This window comes from Budorcas taxicolor, chromosome 6 (genome assembly GCF_023091745.1).
Source record: "Budorcas taxicolor isolate Tak-1 chromosome 6, Takin1.1, whole genome shotgun sequence".
NCBI classification, from domain to species: Eukaryota; Metazoa; Chordata; class Mammalia; order Artiodactyla; family Bovidae; genus Budorcas; species Budorcas taxicolor.
The window spans coordinates 36,555,026-36,571,564 of NC_068915.1; the positions used below are offsets into that span (position 1 = coordinate 36,555,026).

At 36.9% G+C, this 16,539-nt stretch overlaps 1 protein-coding gene across 4 annotated transcripts in view; it reads left to right on the forward strand.

The window, feature by feature from the left end:
* Nucleotides 1-16,539, forward strand: part of FAM13A (family with sequence similarity 13 member A) — a 313,318-nt gene that overhangs the window by 238,208 nt on the left and 58,571 nt on the right. For all 4 annotated transcript variants that reach the window (XM_052641719.1, XM_052641721.1, XM_052641720.1 and 1 more), the window contains 2 exons: nt 10,173-10,217; nt 13,210-13,386. In XM_052641719.1, the coding sequence (XP_052497679.1) occupies nt 10,173-10,217; nt 13,210-13,386 (222 nt within the window). The remainder of the gene's footprint in view (nt 1-10,172; nt 10,218-13,209; nt 13,387-16,539) is intronic.

A 16,539-nucleotide genomic window follows, 5' to 3' on the forward strand; every position in this document is an offset into this window, starting at 1 on the left:
CTTTAGGATTGATTAGTTAGATCTCCTTGCAGTCCAAGGGACTCTCAAGAGTCTTCTCCAACACCACAGTTCAAAAGCACCAATTCTTCAATGCTCAGGCTTCTTTATGGTCCAGCTCTCACATCCATACATGACTACTGGAAAAACCATACCTTTGACTAGATAGACCTTTATTGGCAAAGTGATGTCTCTGCTTTTGAATATGTTGTCTAGGTTTGTCATAGCTTTTCTTCCAAGGAGCAACCATCTTTTAATTTCATGGCTGCAATCACCATCTGCAGTGATGTTGGAACCCAAAGAAATAAAGTGTGTCTCTGTTTCCATTATTTTCCTATTTGCCATGAAGTGAACGAACCAGATGCCATGATCTTAATTTTTTGAATGCTGAGTTTTAAGCCAGCTTTTTCACTCTCCTCTTTCATCTTTATCAAGAGGCTCTTTAGTTCATCTTCACTTTCTGCCGTTAGAGTGGTATCATCTGCATATCTGAGGTTATTGATGTTTCTCCTGGCAATCTTGATTCCTGCTTGTGATTGATCCAACCTGCCATTTCCCATGATGTATTCTGCATATAAGTTAAATAAGTAGGGTGATAATATAAAGCTTTGACGTATTCCTTTGCCAATTTCCAACCAGTCCGTTGTTCCATGTCTGGTTCTGACTGTTGCTTCTTGACATGCATACAGGCTTCTCAGGTCAGGTATTCCCATCTCCTCAAGAATTTTCCACAGTTTGTTGCGATCCACACAGTCATAGGCTTTAGTGTAGTCAATGACGCAGAAATAGATGTTTTTCTGGAATTCTCTTGCTTTTTCTATGATGCAATGGATATTGGCAGTTTGATCTCTGGTTCCTCTGCCTTTTCGAAATCTAGCTTGTGCATCTGAAAGTTCTCAATTTACATAGTATTGAAGCCTAGCTTGAATGATTTTGAGCATTACCTTACTAGCATGTGAAAAGGGTTCAATTGTGCGGTAGTTTGAACATTGTTTGGCATTGCCCTTCTTTGGGATTGGAATGAAAACTGACCTTTTCCAGTCCTGTGGCCACTGCTGAGTTCCCCAAATTTGCTGGCATATTGAGTGGAGCACTTTCACAGCATCATCTTTTAGGATCTGAAATAGCTCAGCTGGAATTCCATCACTTCCACTAGCTTTGTTCATAGTGATGCTTCCTAAGACCCATTTGATTTCACACTCCAGGATGTCTGGCTCTAGGTGAGTGATCACACCATCGTGATTATCCGGGTCATTAAGATCTTTTTTGTACAGTTCTTCTGTGTATGCTCTCAGTTGGTCGTTGTCAGCTTCTGATGACCAACCACTACACTCCTCATCTTCAAATGTCTCATCTCCTTTGCAGAACTTCTTGAACCACCACTGTATTATACATTCAATAGCAGTTCCTTGGCCAAATGTTGATGTTGCGAGTTGTCTCCACTGCTCAATGACCCATTTTGTACTCAAACAAGAAAATTACTTGAATTTGCTTTTTGTCTAGCATCATTTCCTGGTCTAAAATAAATATAAAATAAACACCAAGTAATAAGTCATTACAAATAATATAAAGCAATAAATACACATTAAAATGATGTATAATATAACCACATTTAAGAATGCATTCCAATATCAAACAACAAAGTTCAACAGTGCAAAACTGCAATTACTTTTGCACCAACCTAAATATAAAGACCAAAACTAGAGACAGTGTTATAACAATGATAAAGAAGAAAGACATTTGTCAAAGATCACACCATCAATGGGGATGGACTGAGAAATGTTCTCTGGCCTTGCGAGCTTCATATTGCACCATCTGAACAACACAGTGACCACAAAAAGAGAAGGAAGGCAAAAACACTGACTTGGATTCCTTCCAGTGTTTACTGCTGACCAGAAAAGCAAGTGACATTTCCCCCAGCTGAACACAAACTTATTTTCTAAACCGTCCAGATCTGAGTTGTGTATTCTTTTTCATCTCCTGTTTAGAGACTAGAACATTAAGTCCACAAAACAATAGAGAGGAGGGGGCATCCCCCTGAAGTGCTCAGTTACCTAACAAAGGCATTTGAGAAAGGGAGATTATTGGATTTAATGCATTCTTTCAAATGTACACTGCTCAAAGACAAAGTACAAATTTGTTTCTGATTCTCCAGCTTAACCATAAATTGGACAAGTCCAAACAGCAAGTCCACTCAAATATGCATTGTAGATTGTCCAAGGGTAGACTCATATCCTGGCTTTTAAAGTCTACATCCAAGAGGAGGCATCTGCCCATAGCCAAGGGACAGTGAAGTAAACTCAGAACAATATGCCCAGCCAGGTTTTTGATAAGGGCTCTGCCTGAGTTGATTGTTTCCCCTTATGAACCACTAAGCAAAAGGAACTATTTGGGACCTATTAAGAGAAATTACAAACTAAGGGAAAGGATGATTTGCTCTGAGGACTCAAGAGTAGAAACAGATTTCAGAGAATTGCTTTTTGTGTGATTCAGAGGAAAACTTGGGAAGTAGTATTTGCTACTGCTATTCTCAAAAATGCTCAAGGATATAACCAACCTCTTTGAAACACGAGTAGGAACCTGTAAGGGGAGAATAAGTTTAGAATTAAAAGGCTAGAGATACAGAAGAACAGCTGAAATAAGGGAGAGGGTAGCCTAGAAATGTATTTGCAGATATTTTTAAAACTGGAAGGCAGTAAAGAGCAGAGAGTATTTGAAATAAATCAAGTTCATGATAAGAGAGAAACTTGAGAAGTTCTTCCAAAATGAAGAAAAGGATAAAGAAAAAAAACTATGAGAGAAATTATGTTAGATATGAAAATCAGAGATTGGAAAGCCAACCTGAAAATTGTGATTCTAAGAAGGAAAACGTACTAATAGAAATAGAAGTTAATATATACTTCTATTATTGGAAGTATATCTGTTCAGGCTCAGCAATATCCGACTCTTCACAACCCCACAGACTGTAGCCCTCCAGGCTCCTCTGCCCATGGAATTTCCCAGGCAAGAATATTGGAGTTGGTTGCCATTTACTTCTCCAGGGGATCTTCCTGACCCAGGGATCAAACCATGAGAAGTATGCATACTTCTATTAATAGAAGTGGAAATCAGTGTAAATATGTACCCAGTTACCGGCTTCCCTGGTGGCTCAGCTGGTAAAGAATCTGCCTGCAATGCAGGAGACCCAGGTTCAATTCCTGGTTCGGGAAGATCCCCTGGAGAAGGGAATGGCAGTCCACTCCAGTATTCTTGTCTGGGAAATCCCATGAACAGAGGAGCCTGGCAGTCTATACAGTCCATGGGATTGTAAAGAGTTGGGCATGACTAAACAAAAGACATTGTACTATTTATTATATACCTAGCTAAATGCGAGGTGAATCTAAAAAAATATTTTTTAATTAAGAAGTAGAAACCTGATTATAATCATTAGTGGAGGACAAAAGACAGTAATGAAATTCTCAATTTCTTGCATGGAAGTTCGGAGAGTAGAAGCAGGAGTCAGGAGTTGTAGGGGGCTTTTCTGGTTGATTGTGGGTTGGGTTTTTGTTTCAGTTTTGATAGTTATAGATGTGTGGGTATGAGAGACAACAACTAAAATTGTGCATAGGACTCCTATATCTCCAATCACCTCAGAAGAGCAGAGACAGAAATCAAAGGAAAAGAGAGCTCCAAAATTATAAAACATAAATCAAAATGCAAAGCTGTAACAAATATTTCAGTTACAACTGTGTAAGTATATTAAATGCTTTGATAATAGCTAAAAATGCTATTTTTAAATGACTACTTGAACTATGTTTTGTTCAAAAGAGTTATACCTAAAACAAAATAGTGCAGGAAGATTAATAATATAGGATTTATTTGATAAATATGAATAGAAAGAAAACAGCAATATCAATATCAAAACAACTAGAATTTAAAGCCAAATCCATTAAATAGGACAAACCTAGACTTACTTTATTGGGTAAAATTCATACTAAAAATATAAAGGTTATAAATAAGTATGTATAAAATAACTTTGCATCATCATATAATTTTTTTACTTTTTTAATTAATTTATTTTCATTGGAGTCTAATTACTTTACAATATTGTGGTAAGTCATATAAATTTAAACTCTTAACAGAGATAAACATGCAAACACGTTTGAAGTATCAAACTTATACATACCACTCTATGTCTATAACAAACAAAATTTATAACATGGCACTGAGAATTCAATAAAATTAGTAAGATTTAAAATAAAGGAGCATCACATTCACTAAACTTTGCAACCTACAAATAGGGCTTAGGCATTTCTGCTGCTTCCTAAGAAATTACTCAGCTATCTCTAAAGATTCTTGAAAAGTAGAAATACTAGCAGTCATATCTTCTAACCACAGTGTCATTAATAACAAAAAGTTTCCAATCAACCCATGAAAACTCTCCAAAGGGAGGAAGAATTTCCAATAGGAAATAAAAATTTTACGTACAAACTGCTTGGAAAAAAAAGGGGAAATGTACATATTAAAATCTGTGGAATGAGATCTAAGCTCTTTTTAAGAGGTACCTTCTTAAAAAGATTGAAAATAAATGAGCAGCTACACCTTCAGAATAAGAAGTTATAAAAAGGAAGAAACGCAACCTCTTGGAAACCTGAAAGGATTTAATAATAATAAAAGAAAACAAAAAAAGCAGAACTAAAACTTGAATCCAGGAACTTGTTCTTTGAGAGTAAAGATAAAAATGAAAAGAATGAAATAGAAAACCTGTGGTAAACGTGGAAAAAAGAAAACTGAACAGTACTAGTAATCAGAAATGAAGTTTGCTGTGAGGGATATGGTAGTTTTTGAAAGATTGTAGAATACTTCATGCCATTTTATGCTAATAAACATGAAAATAGATGAAATTAAAAGTTTTCTGGAATGCATAAATTTTGAGAAGAAAATTGCCACACGAATCCAAAAAGTACTTTTAGTAGTCTGTTTTAACTCTAAGGAAATAAATAGATGTGTAGTCAAAGATTTATGTGAATAGTAGCATTATTTGAGACTAAGGATTATGTTCTTATTAAGGACATGTCTGAAGCCCATTACATGAGATGGAATCAGAGCTGTGTAAAGTTGAATGAGGTACTGAACCTCTTGGAATGTCAATTTCCTCATCTGTAAATGGGTATAGAATATATAGTGACCTCTCTTTTCATTTCTTAATTTTGCTTTATAAAAACCTTAGTCTATAAAACTAAAAAAAGAAGAGACTCTTAATTTCTTTTTATACAAAACATGCCAAATATATAAAATGGAAAACCCCAATAATTAGGGCCTGGCAGAAGCTGTACAAAAGGTATTTTGACATTTTGATTGGCTCAGTTTAATATTAGAAAATACTTAATAGAGAGTCAAAATTTGAATTGAATTTTTTCCTTCAAATCAGCCCTAAAATTTAAAGGAATAGGTTGTGTGTGTTTCCATAAAAATATGTGAGGATAAATATTTTCCTTTTCCTGAGTCACATCCAGTGACTCAGTAGTATCTTTTCAGCTTATGTTCTATATTGTATGCACAGTATATAATTTTTTTCAATGAGGCTTTTAAAAAATCCTATAACAAAATAGTGATGTGATTTTTGTCAAATCTAAATATCTATAAATGCACCTTTAAATTTCTGAATATGATAATCATAACTAAAAGTTAAAGCAAAGGGAATAAATATTGAGGATTGAGTGTATTTGTTTTAACATAAGACACTGTAGAAAATTGAATTAAAATCATGGAACTAATTTAGAAATCCATTATACAGTTACGAGGAAATAATGCTGTAATTATCTTATGATGTTGATACTGTGTATCAACTTTTAGTATTTTCAGATGATACTAAAAATACTGTATTCTGTTAAATAAGCAAATTAAAAGTTTCATTTTATTTTGATGACTAGTTACAGGATCTTCATCCTAAGTTGAAACAGACATCACATAATTGTCTTTTAAATTCTTACTCATTAAAAAAAATTGAGAGAATATAAGTATTATCTTCTAGAGGAAAAGGATAATTCTGTTAGACCTAGTGGTTCCCATTAAAACAATATTTTATGGGCAGGATTTCACACACCCTAGAAAAGAGAACATAGTGAAGTTAAAGGACAGACAGAAAAAGAGAACACGTGCTTATTCAAGATGTCTGGTTTCAGTAGATTTGGAAGTTTTCTTTATTTCAAGTCAAGAGATCTAATTAATCACTTGTCAACAAGCGTTCTGTGCATCTAATCACATGTACATTTTATAGACTGATATTGCTGAGTATAATCATTTCTCAAGAATGTTTTGCTAATAGAAATAAAGAATAAATATATTTAACTATGTCATAGAATATATTTCAGAGTAGACTTACTATCTGTTTTGAATGACCATACCAGGAGAACATTGACTTGCATTATCACTTAAGTAGACTTGGGTAATGAAATTGACCATAATGCTGGATTTGCGCATGTGCTTATTTTTTTAGTTTTGAATAATTCCTTCATCAACATTAGGAAATGAACTCTTCCATATTCACGAATTTATATTGCATAAATAAAAGATTTTCTTAGCAAATCAGTCAAGGGCTCTGAAGAAAATTCATTATTCTTAGCTCTCTGCAGGAGATAGAAAACAAGCTGCATGTAGATGGAAGTCTTTCACTTTAGCTTATTTGCTTATTGCCTTTTTATTAGTGTCTTAAAATTACCTCCGTGAGCCAATGATAACAATGAAAGCAGTCCCTATTTCTGACATTAATATTCTTAGAAATCTTGCTCTTCATAACTTGTTAAGCATATCCCACAGAAACTGTAGATGTGATTGGATACCTGACCAAAGCCATTTTGGAATCTGATAAACCTTAACTGTGACTGACACTGTCATAAAACTAAATATGCAGTTATAACCTTTTGTAATGTTTTAGACTTTGGGGCAATAAACTGTAAATTGAGATCATCTTATTAACTTTTATAGCTCGAAGAAAATCACAGAGATCACTAGCCAAGGCTTTCATGTTCTGTATGAAGAAACCATCCCAAAAGCAGCCAAGCTAACCAATAATCTGACTATGATTGCCACTAATTAACTACAGATTTACGACTGGAACCTCTCTTTTCTGATTCCCAGTGGAAAACATTCTCTTTTCAGAATACGTTCTTTAGAAAAATTCTGTTTTAAAAAATCCTGGAAATATGGACACATTAAGTAATATCAAAAATTCCAAAGGCCTATTACAGAAACACAAAAATATAAATTTTTATAAATTTGACCCAAGAGAAGTGTATTAGCAAAAATCAGTATGATTTAATTACTAAGTCATTATTGATTTATTCATTTATTTTGCATCCTGAGAAAGGCTCTTTAAAACTAATTTAAATGGCTCTGGTCATTTTTCTTTAAGCTCTGAGGAAAATTTTGATGTATGGCCTTTTATTAACAGAGTAAGTTTTCCAAATCGTATCTAAAGCACTTAGAATGTTTAAAAATACATTACCATGTGTAAAATAGATAACCAACGGGAATTTGCTGTATGGCTCAGGAAACTGAAACAGGGGCGCTATATCAACCTAGTGGGGTGAGATGGGGAGGGAGTTTCAAAAGCCTGTATGTATACCTATGGCTGAGTCATGTTGAGGTTTGCCAGAAAACAGAAAAATTCTGTAAAGCAATTATCCTCCAATAAAAAAAAATTTTTTAATTAAAAAAAATTGTGGTTGTGATATCTAGATCATTGAAGTTTTAATGAATTTTAGTTGCAAGGATCTGGAACCGTGCTAATCAATGTCTTCCACAAATCAACAGCATCATGATCACTGGGGAATTTGTTAAAAATGCAAAATCCCAGCTTCGCCTTCCCTCCACCTAGACTTACTGAATCAGAACCTGTGTGTGAGCAGGGTCCCAGGTGATGCTGATGCACATTAGCGTTGAGAAGCACCTACTCAGAGAGTTACGAATCTCAGAACCTGGTCCCGATTGTTGTCATTCCCTTCTCTGTTTCTTCCCCACAATTTTTCATCTTCTTCCTGCTCACCAAACAGGAATATAAAAATGCCATTGTGTGCTTAAATAAGCAAAAAGAGGATCAGATCAAAAGTGTGCAGAAGGAAGGAGAGGAAATGTATCTTCCTTCTGAGACGGCGTGGCTGGCTGACTGGCTGACTGCACTTACATTGTCTGTCGTGTTTTTAGTATCTTAGCAGATCTATGTTCCTTCCCCTCCTCTAGGTTCTTCCAGAGTCATTATTCACACTGGCCACTGCTCCCAAAAGCAAGGTTGCGTAACTGCATGAGAAGTGGAGTACAGGACTAAATTATACAGTGTTTAATTTACAGAGGGTGAGCCACAAAGCATCAAAAGTCAGGACTGCCCGTTCCAGCTGAGGACAGAGAGCAGCAAAGGATTTATTATTGGTTATGTAACCTGGAAACCTCTGTGAATAGCAGACATTGTGAGACAGAAATCGTTGTAATTAAAAGCAAAGTTTAAATACCTAAGTCCATGCCTCCATATACGAAGATGACTCTAGTGAGTGTTTCTTCTAGTGAATGATGGATTGAAAGTCTAGTGTAGTGATTAGGAGCTTAGACTCTTAAGCTAAAACTCTTTTGGTTCAAATTCCAGCTCATCTACTTCTTGACTCTGTGACTGTGAGTGAGTTACTTAACCTCTCTAACCTCTTCATTTGAAAACAGGGAAAAGAAAACAACTGTACCTACCTCCTTCATGGGGTTATTGTAAACAGTAAATGAGAAAAGCGGTGTAAACAATACTTAGCACAATGTCTGAAACATAGTGAGCACTCAGTAATCATTAGGGAATGTTTGTTTGTTCATTGATTCATTTATTAATGAAGATTCTTCTCATATGTTTCTCATAACTACACGATAGCATTTTTTGTGCAGGTTTTCTGGGATTTGGCTGTGGTCTGTGGCCATGACAAAGAGCTACAGCTTTAGCTAAAGGGATTCTCTGAGGCTGAAGAGTGAGTGTCTGTTGATCACCTCTAGGATAATGACTGCTGTATTGGGTATGCTGCTGGTGGTACTTAGTGTCATGACAGAAAATGAGAAATGTTATAGAGTCCCTTAGATTCTAAACGGAAAGAGATGAGACGTATATGGAAGAAGCAGCACATTCATATGCTGGAAATCCTGTAGTATAAATAATGCCTGGAACGATTGAAAGGCAGCCATTGAATATTGATCTTGCTATTAGCAGTTTGTATTCTCTGCAGGTGTCTTTTACAAAGAGGAAATTGAAAGTGGGAGAACTATTAGATTTGTTAGGCAAAACGGTAGTTTGGCATGCACAAAAGATTTTTTTTTAATCTGATACCTTTGAATCTTGATTTACAACGCAAGTAAGCACTACAGGGCAGAATGTGAGAAAGTACTGCCTCTGGTGCAGTTAGAACAGCCACCAGCCTGCACCCTCACTGTGCTAAGCTACAAATCAGTATTCTAGCATTTCACTGTTCCATTTTATATTGACTATTTTTTTTTTCTTTTACTACTTTTCGATACTTTCAAAGAATTCAGGATTTGGAGAAAATGAGAAAATTGAGGAAGTTTATAAATGCTCGATAGAAGGGATATAAATTAGGCATTAAGATGAAACGTTATGGAACTCGAGGTGTTTTTTTCATCGTGAGGAACTTAGGCAGAAGAGGTGGCTCAGGTAGAGTCCTGGAGAAAACAGTGTTTGTTCCCTGTTCCCTGCCTCCCCCACCACCCCTGCCCAATGCTTAGAGCAGCTTTAAGAAGATGCTCCTGTCTGTAGGTCTGAAGGGAACGGGCAAGAGAGATGGACTTGGGCTGGGGGAGCTAAAAACAGAAAAGCAGTCAGCCGCAATTAACATTTAGGAAAGTGGGAAGACCCCGGACTGAGGACCATGGCAGTAGTCTGAGAGGTAGAGATGGTTTTGCCAAGATCGCTTTTGAAACTATCTGTCGTGGACATCTTAAAATGGAGAAAAAAATGCTGTCTGAAACTAACCACCCAGGGCCATCTCTAATCTAGAGACAGGAGAAACCAGCATCTGTCAGTGGGTGATAAAATGTCACATGAGGGCTGCTCAGGGCCTGGCTAATACTTTCAGCCCAGGATCCCCTCATATGTTTGGTTCACAGGCTCTGGTCCTCTGCTTAATCTGACTTCCTTTCTTTTGCTTCTTTTTCAGCAGTGCCCACGTATCCCAAGTCAGCAGTGTGTCAACAACTGGAGAGTAAGTGGTCCAGCTTGGGCTTTTTTCCCCTCCTTTCACTTACTAAGCAGTAAAAAAAAAAAAAAAAAAGCTATTCTAATGGTGTGCTGCATTGGAAGATTAATACAGTACATAACCAGTGATGATTTTTTGACTACCCAGAGGAAAAGACTAAATAAGAAATGTTCCTATTTGAGTTTCTGTGTGGGCGTGGGACTGGAGAGAGCTTGGCCATGTGAACATCTGAGATTTTCTGTTTATTTCAGTCAAAATAATGTTAGTCAGTTAATATGTGCAAAGCAGTCTTTGTGATTTAAGAAGTGTCTTGCCACTAAAGGTGAAGGTATGAACATATATTTTACTTCTTCCTTCATTTGTTTTAATCAGCCTCCATTTATTGACCACCTGCAATACACTAAGCATAGTGTTAGGTGTCTGAGGTTAAATAAGCCTTGGGCACTGTGTTGGGGACTTCCCAGGCTGATAAAACACAGAAGAGGAAGGAAGTTAGTGATGGCAACAAGTCCTTTTCCCTCTGGGCAGTGGCAGTACTCTGCTATTAATAATTACGTCCATTGCATGTCTTTTTCCTTTCAATTCTATTGCTTCTACTGCTGCTGCTGCTGCTAAGTCGCTTCAGTCGTGTCCGACTCTGTGCGACCCCACAGACGGCAGCCCACCAGGCTCCCCCTTCCCTGGGATTCTCCATGCAAGAACACTGGAGTGGGTTGCCATTTCCTTCTCCAATGCATGAAAGTGAAAAGTGAAAGGGAAGTCACTCAGTCGTGTCCAGCTCTTCTCGACCCCATGGACCGCAGCCTACCAGGCTCCTCTGTCCATGGGATTTTCCAGGCAAGAGTACTGGAGTGGGGTGCCTAATTCCACTTTATTTTTTTTTTTTTTTTTTTTGATGACTAATTCCACTTTAATTCCACTAGTCACGAAAATCTGAATTCCAGTTATCTACCCCCACCTACTACTCTGACCGCACTGTTCACTGTGCCTCAGCCATATGACACTGCTGGGGCCTGGGTGGGCCATTTGGAGCATCTTCATCAGCAAAGATCAGGGGGAGGAGGAGTGGTGTGATATCAGGTGGTATGATAAGGAGGAAGAGAAAAGAATTAGAAGAAGCACTAATTAGCATACATTTGGATCTAATAGGGCTTCCCCGGTGGCTCAGATGGTAAAGAATCTGCCTGCAGTGCAGGAGACCGGGGTTTGATCCCAGGGATGGGAAGATCCCCTGGAGAAGGGAGTAGTTATCCACTCCAGTGTTCTTGCCTGGGATTTTTTTTCTCCTCATTAGACAAGGAAGCAATCAGAGGGCAGATTTGATCTCTCTTATCTTTATGAATTTTAAAGAGATTCTAGAGTTATGCCAAGACAGACGTGTTCTTGCCTGTTTGTTTCATAACAACTTTTACTTCTTATGTGACTTGTATAGTGTTGGAAAAGGTGTGGGTTTGGTATGTGTGTATATATTAGTTTATTTAGATCCCTAGGTACCACTATTAGGTCATGTCAAATTGTTGGGATATGGAGTTCAAGATATTAAAGTTCTTACGCCCAAGTCAGACTATACTTGCTCATTGTCTTAAAATAGTTTTAATGAAATTACTGTAAGTCTATTATAAAACTACCTTTGGAAAATCTAAAAGTTCTTAAACTGTTAAATTTTCAAAACTCATTTTATTTAACTAAATGTATTTCTCAGTCTGACCATTTAAAATTATATTTTTTATTTTAACAGTTTTATTGAGGTGTATATACAAAAACTATACGCATATTTAATGGACGCAGGAAAGGAAGCAAATTAGTGATGGCAGCAAGTCCAGCTCAATAATTTGTTGAGTTTAGATGTGATTCTTTTTTCAAGTGAAGGAAAGCACGCTTTGAGGACTGTCCATTTAGAATTCTTCATGCCTGCTTATTCAGAATTAAATAATGAAGTGATAAGAGTTTAGACACATTGCAAGACTATATAGCTTTAAAAAAGATACCTTATCTGTCTCATTATCACTTTTGTCAGCCCCTGTGCTTACCTGTTTTCTGAATAAAATAAATCTGTCCTTCTCTCTGCAGTAGTATATATTGGGATGTTTGCATGAATACATTTTCAATCATATTGGGATGTTTGTATGAATACAGTTTCAATCATTTATATCACAATTTAACTGAATAGAGATTCAGAAAGTTTTACCCTTCTGTTATTAAGAGTAATTGCTCTGGTGAGTTGTTCTTTTTTAATAGCATTATTTTCTATGTAATTTTATCTTCAAGAGATTCAGATAGTAGGAATCATAAAATTATTTGTGCCAATTTGCTTTGTAAGTAATACTGTCTTCCCCTGCAGAACCGGTATGAAATCTGGAAGATACTTGCCTTTGTAAGAATAGGTTCATTATTATTCTTTGAGGAAAAAAAAAATCTTTCCTCATTCTGCCTTGTATTAAATGATCCTTATTTCCTGAATGCCTCCTATAATTGTTGCTGGATCTGCTGTGAGCATTTCAGTAATTCTGGACCCACAAAGATGGAAAACACAATTATCTGATTGGTGGAATATGTTCCATTTAGTTTTGTTTCTCATTCACAGTGCAAATATTGGAGGATTAATTCCTCATACTGTCTTTGCTCATGAAGTGGTAGTAGATATTCCATTGGAAATGCTGATATTTCCAATATTATGGGGACTTTTTATTGAAGAATAGTTGATTTACAATGTTGTGTTAATTTATGATTGTAGAGGAAAGTGATTCATTCAGGAAAGTGATTCATTTAAATATTCTTTTCCACTATGGTTTATCATAGGATACTGAATATAGTCCTCTGTGCTATACAGTAGGACCTTGTTGTTTATCCATTCTGTATTTTAAAGCTTGTATCTGTTAACCCCAACCTCCCAGTCCATCCCTCCCCCAACCTCCTCCCCACTTGGCAGCTGCCAGTCTGTTCTCTATGTATGGGACCATATTTTTAAACACAGTTATTGATTTTTTTTTTTAACCAGACTCTTAGAAAGAACCATCCGGTCAGCTGTAGAACAACATCTTTTTGATGTTAATAGCTCTGGAGGCCAAAGTTCAGAGGACTCGGAATCTGGGGCATCATCATCTTCCTCCACATCCACCAAACAGCGACGACGCCAGGCTAAGGAGCAGGATGAAGTTCGACACAGCAGAGATGTGTGAGTTGGCATTGATACTCTTGTTTGCATTTGCTCTCTTCCTTTAAAAATATACGATACATGTCCGAATTCATGATTGTTATGGCACTCTCATTTCAGTATTCAGGTTAAAACTTTAAAAGTTTTCATTTTGACCTTTCTAAGCTTAGTTAACATTTGGAAATTCACACGTGATTGAATAAATATTTCATTTTCATCTGGATGTTTCGTATGTGATGGGAAGCTACCTCTGGTTTAATACATTTCATGGCTTTCTTGTCCATATCTTATTTAGAAGGATCCTGCACCATTGGAGGAGAAAATTGCCAGATGCCTGTCTAGAGGTGGTTTTTTCCCTTGTTAGACAACATTCAGCTTGCTGTTAGATTTTCTTATGAGCCAGCAGATTCCCCTACTTATATTGACCTGATTAAATACCGGAACATCCCTGGAATGCTCTGACAGTTGATTATGTTTTCGTATAAGAAAGGCTGAGCTCAAGTCTAACAAAAGAGGAAATGCTTGAGTTCTTTATTATTACAATGGCTCATTTTAAAGCATTCTCTTAGCATGAATTTCAAGAAGAGTATTACAATAAACTCTTTTCTCCATTAAAAGATTTGATAAAATACAAATGAATAATTACCATTCGTGTTATTGAATAATCATGATTTAAGTTAAAGAAAATAAATTTATATATAATAGACTATATTCTCATATTTTTCCTGAAAGTTTTGCCTACTGTATCATTTAGTCTCTATAAAGTTATTTTGTACTTCTTATTAAATGTCAGAGGCTAAACCAAACCCTAGTTCCCAACATTCTTTTTCACCCGAACTCATAATCTATGTCAAAATGTTTATGGGGAAAAAGAAACTTATCTTTGCTTAAAGAAAGACATAAATAGTACAAGTAAATTCCATGCTACATATGCACATTATTGAGATATTTAAGAGCTATTTTAGCAAATATAATTTTAAAAATGAAAAAGTATCAGTTATATAACCCACTGACTTTTCATGTGACAATAAGCAACACTTTTTTGAAAACATTTGTTTTGGAGCTGGTGGGTAGGAGGGGGTGCTATAACATTTCCTTTTAAAAAATAGGAAAATTATAATATAGGACATATTTACATTTAAAATTAGTTACTGAGTAAGCTTTATAGAAAATGTTTAGGAATATAATTAGTTTGTATACTGCCTATATTGTGTTATTCAGCAAGCACCAGTTATTCATTTAACACTGATCTTAGTCTCTGCTTTATTTTTTGCCACACTATATGCAACAGCACTGCCTTTTTAAAATCCATAGTGTGTCACGACATCATGCTTTCCACTCTTGTTGTTGGGACAGAGAGGAGCATGTTAGCACAAAGCTGGGCGATAGTCCTGGTGGCAGTAGGTGCATTGGGTGGACCAGGGAGGACCTTGGCAGGGGTAAAGTCAAAAGTGAACAGGGTACTAGACAGGAAGAGAAATATGAAACAGAGCATAACCACTCCTGCAGAATTTAAACACAGGTTCCCACATCTGAGGATGTTTCCGTAGAAGTTACCTTGATTGTTCTCCACTGTCAATGTCAAGGGAACCAAAGGAGATGGAGAATGGCAGAGACTAACTAACCATCTTGTTGCAGGAAGGGGGACCCCTTCCAGAGCCCAAAACCAGGCTCTTGTCTAACACTCAGAAATGAATTGTCTGAGGAGACACATGTGCTGACAAAGCAAGAGACTTTATTGGAAAAGGGCACCCGGGTGGAGAGCAGTAGGGTAAGGGAACCCAGGAGCACAGCTCCGCCATGTGGCTCGGCTCACAGTCTCGGGTTTTATGGTAATGGGATTAGTTTCCAGGTTGTCTTTAGCCAATCATTCTGACTCAGAGTCCTTCCTAGTGGTGCAGGCCTTGTTCAGCCAAGATAGATGCCAGAGAGAAGGATTCTGGGAGGTGGTCAGATATGTGGTATCTCCTTTTGACCTTTCCTGAACTCTTCCGGTTGGTGGTGGCTTATTAGTTCCATGTTCCTTACCAGGACCTCCTGTCTTAAAACAGCTCATGCAAATGCTTACTATGGTGCCTGGCCAGGGTGGGCGGCTTCAGTCAGTGTGCTTCCCCTGACAATCTGAAGAGGTGTCCATGAAGCGCTAGCTTTTTCCTCCTCTGGAGTTCCTTTATTGCTCATCCTTCTCACTCATCATGGTCAACTGTGTGTTGAGTGAGAGCATCTTGGCGTGCAGACTGTTTATGGCAGGAGAAACTTACAGTCTCACCTGATTCATTTCCTTAGTATGTGGTCTGGGCAATCAGAAGGCCCCTTTCCATGCTCCTTGTTAGCCTCACCCTCCTGGTCATAAGGCCCCTCCTAACCTGTCACCCTGGTCACCATCATGTCTTGAGAGGCCTTCTCCTTTAGCTTTCGGCCAGTACTGAATGGCTGCTCTGAGCTCCCCACGGCTTTGGGGAACAAGGCCCTACCTCTCAGAGCTCTAGCTCTGCTGCTTTTGCCCCCACCCAGGGGCCTCTTCAGTATGTCCCAAGCGATGCGCTTAAATGGTGTCAGACCTGAAAATGTTAAGAGTCGCTACTATAACCTATAGCAACTATGTTTTTCTCAGTGTTCACCTATACATAATTGATTTGTTATCTAAGATTTCTGTCAAGTTTTGCTTTAAAAATTAGGAAGAATTAAAGCTACACTTCACTATCTTCTATTGAAAAATCCATGATATGTTATTTTGCCTGCAACCATTTAGAAAAATATCCCCATGTTTCAGGGTGAGGTTGGAGAGTCAATAAAGTCTGTACTAACACCATTATGACATTTTTTAAAATAAGCAGTGCAGAAGACAGACTAGAAATACTTTACTGTACATGATTTCTTATTTGTCTCAGTTTATAAGGAAACATGATCAGGCTTATATTATTATTTATTACACTAAAAATGTAAAAGTTTAAGGAATATATTCATTATGTGAGAGAGCTCAATTTAATTCTCATTTAAAAATTGGCCATGAAAATATCATTGAATCTTGGTGGTGGATATACGGAAGTTCATGGTGATAGTCCCTGTATTTTTCTATGTTTGAAAGTTTTGTAATAAATATTTTTTAAAAAGTAAAGCATGGCTATTGAAAATGATTTCAGTTTTCTAAAACACAATGAACTAAAAAATTAT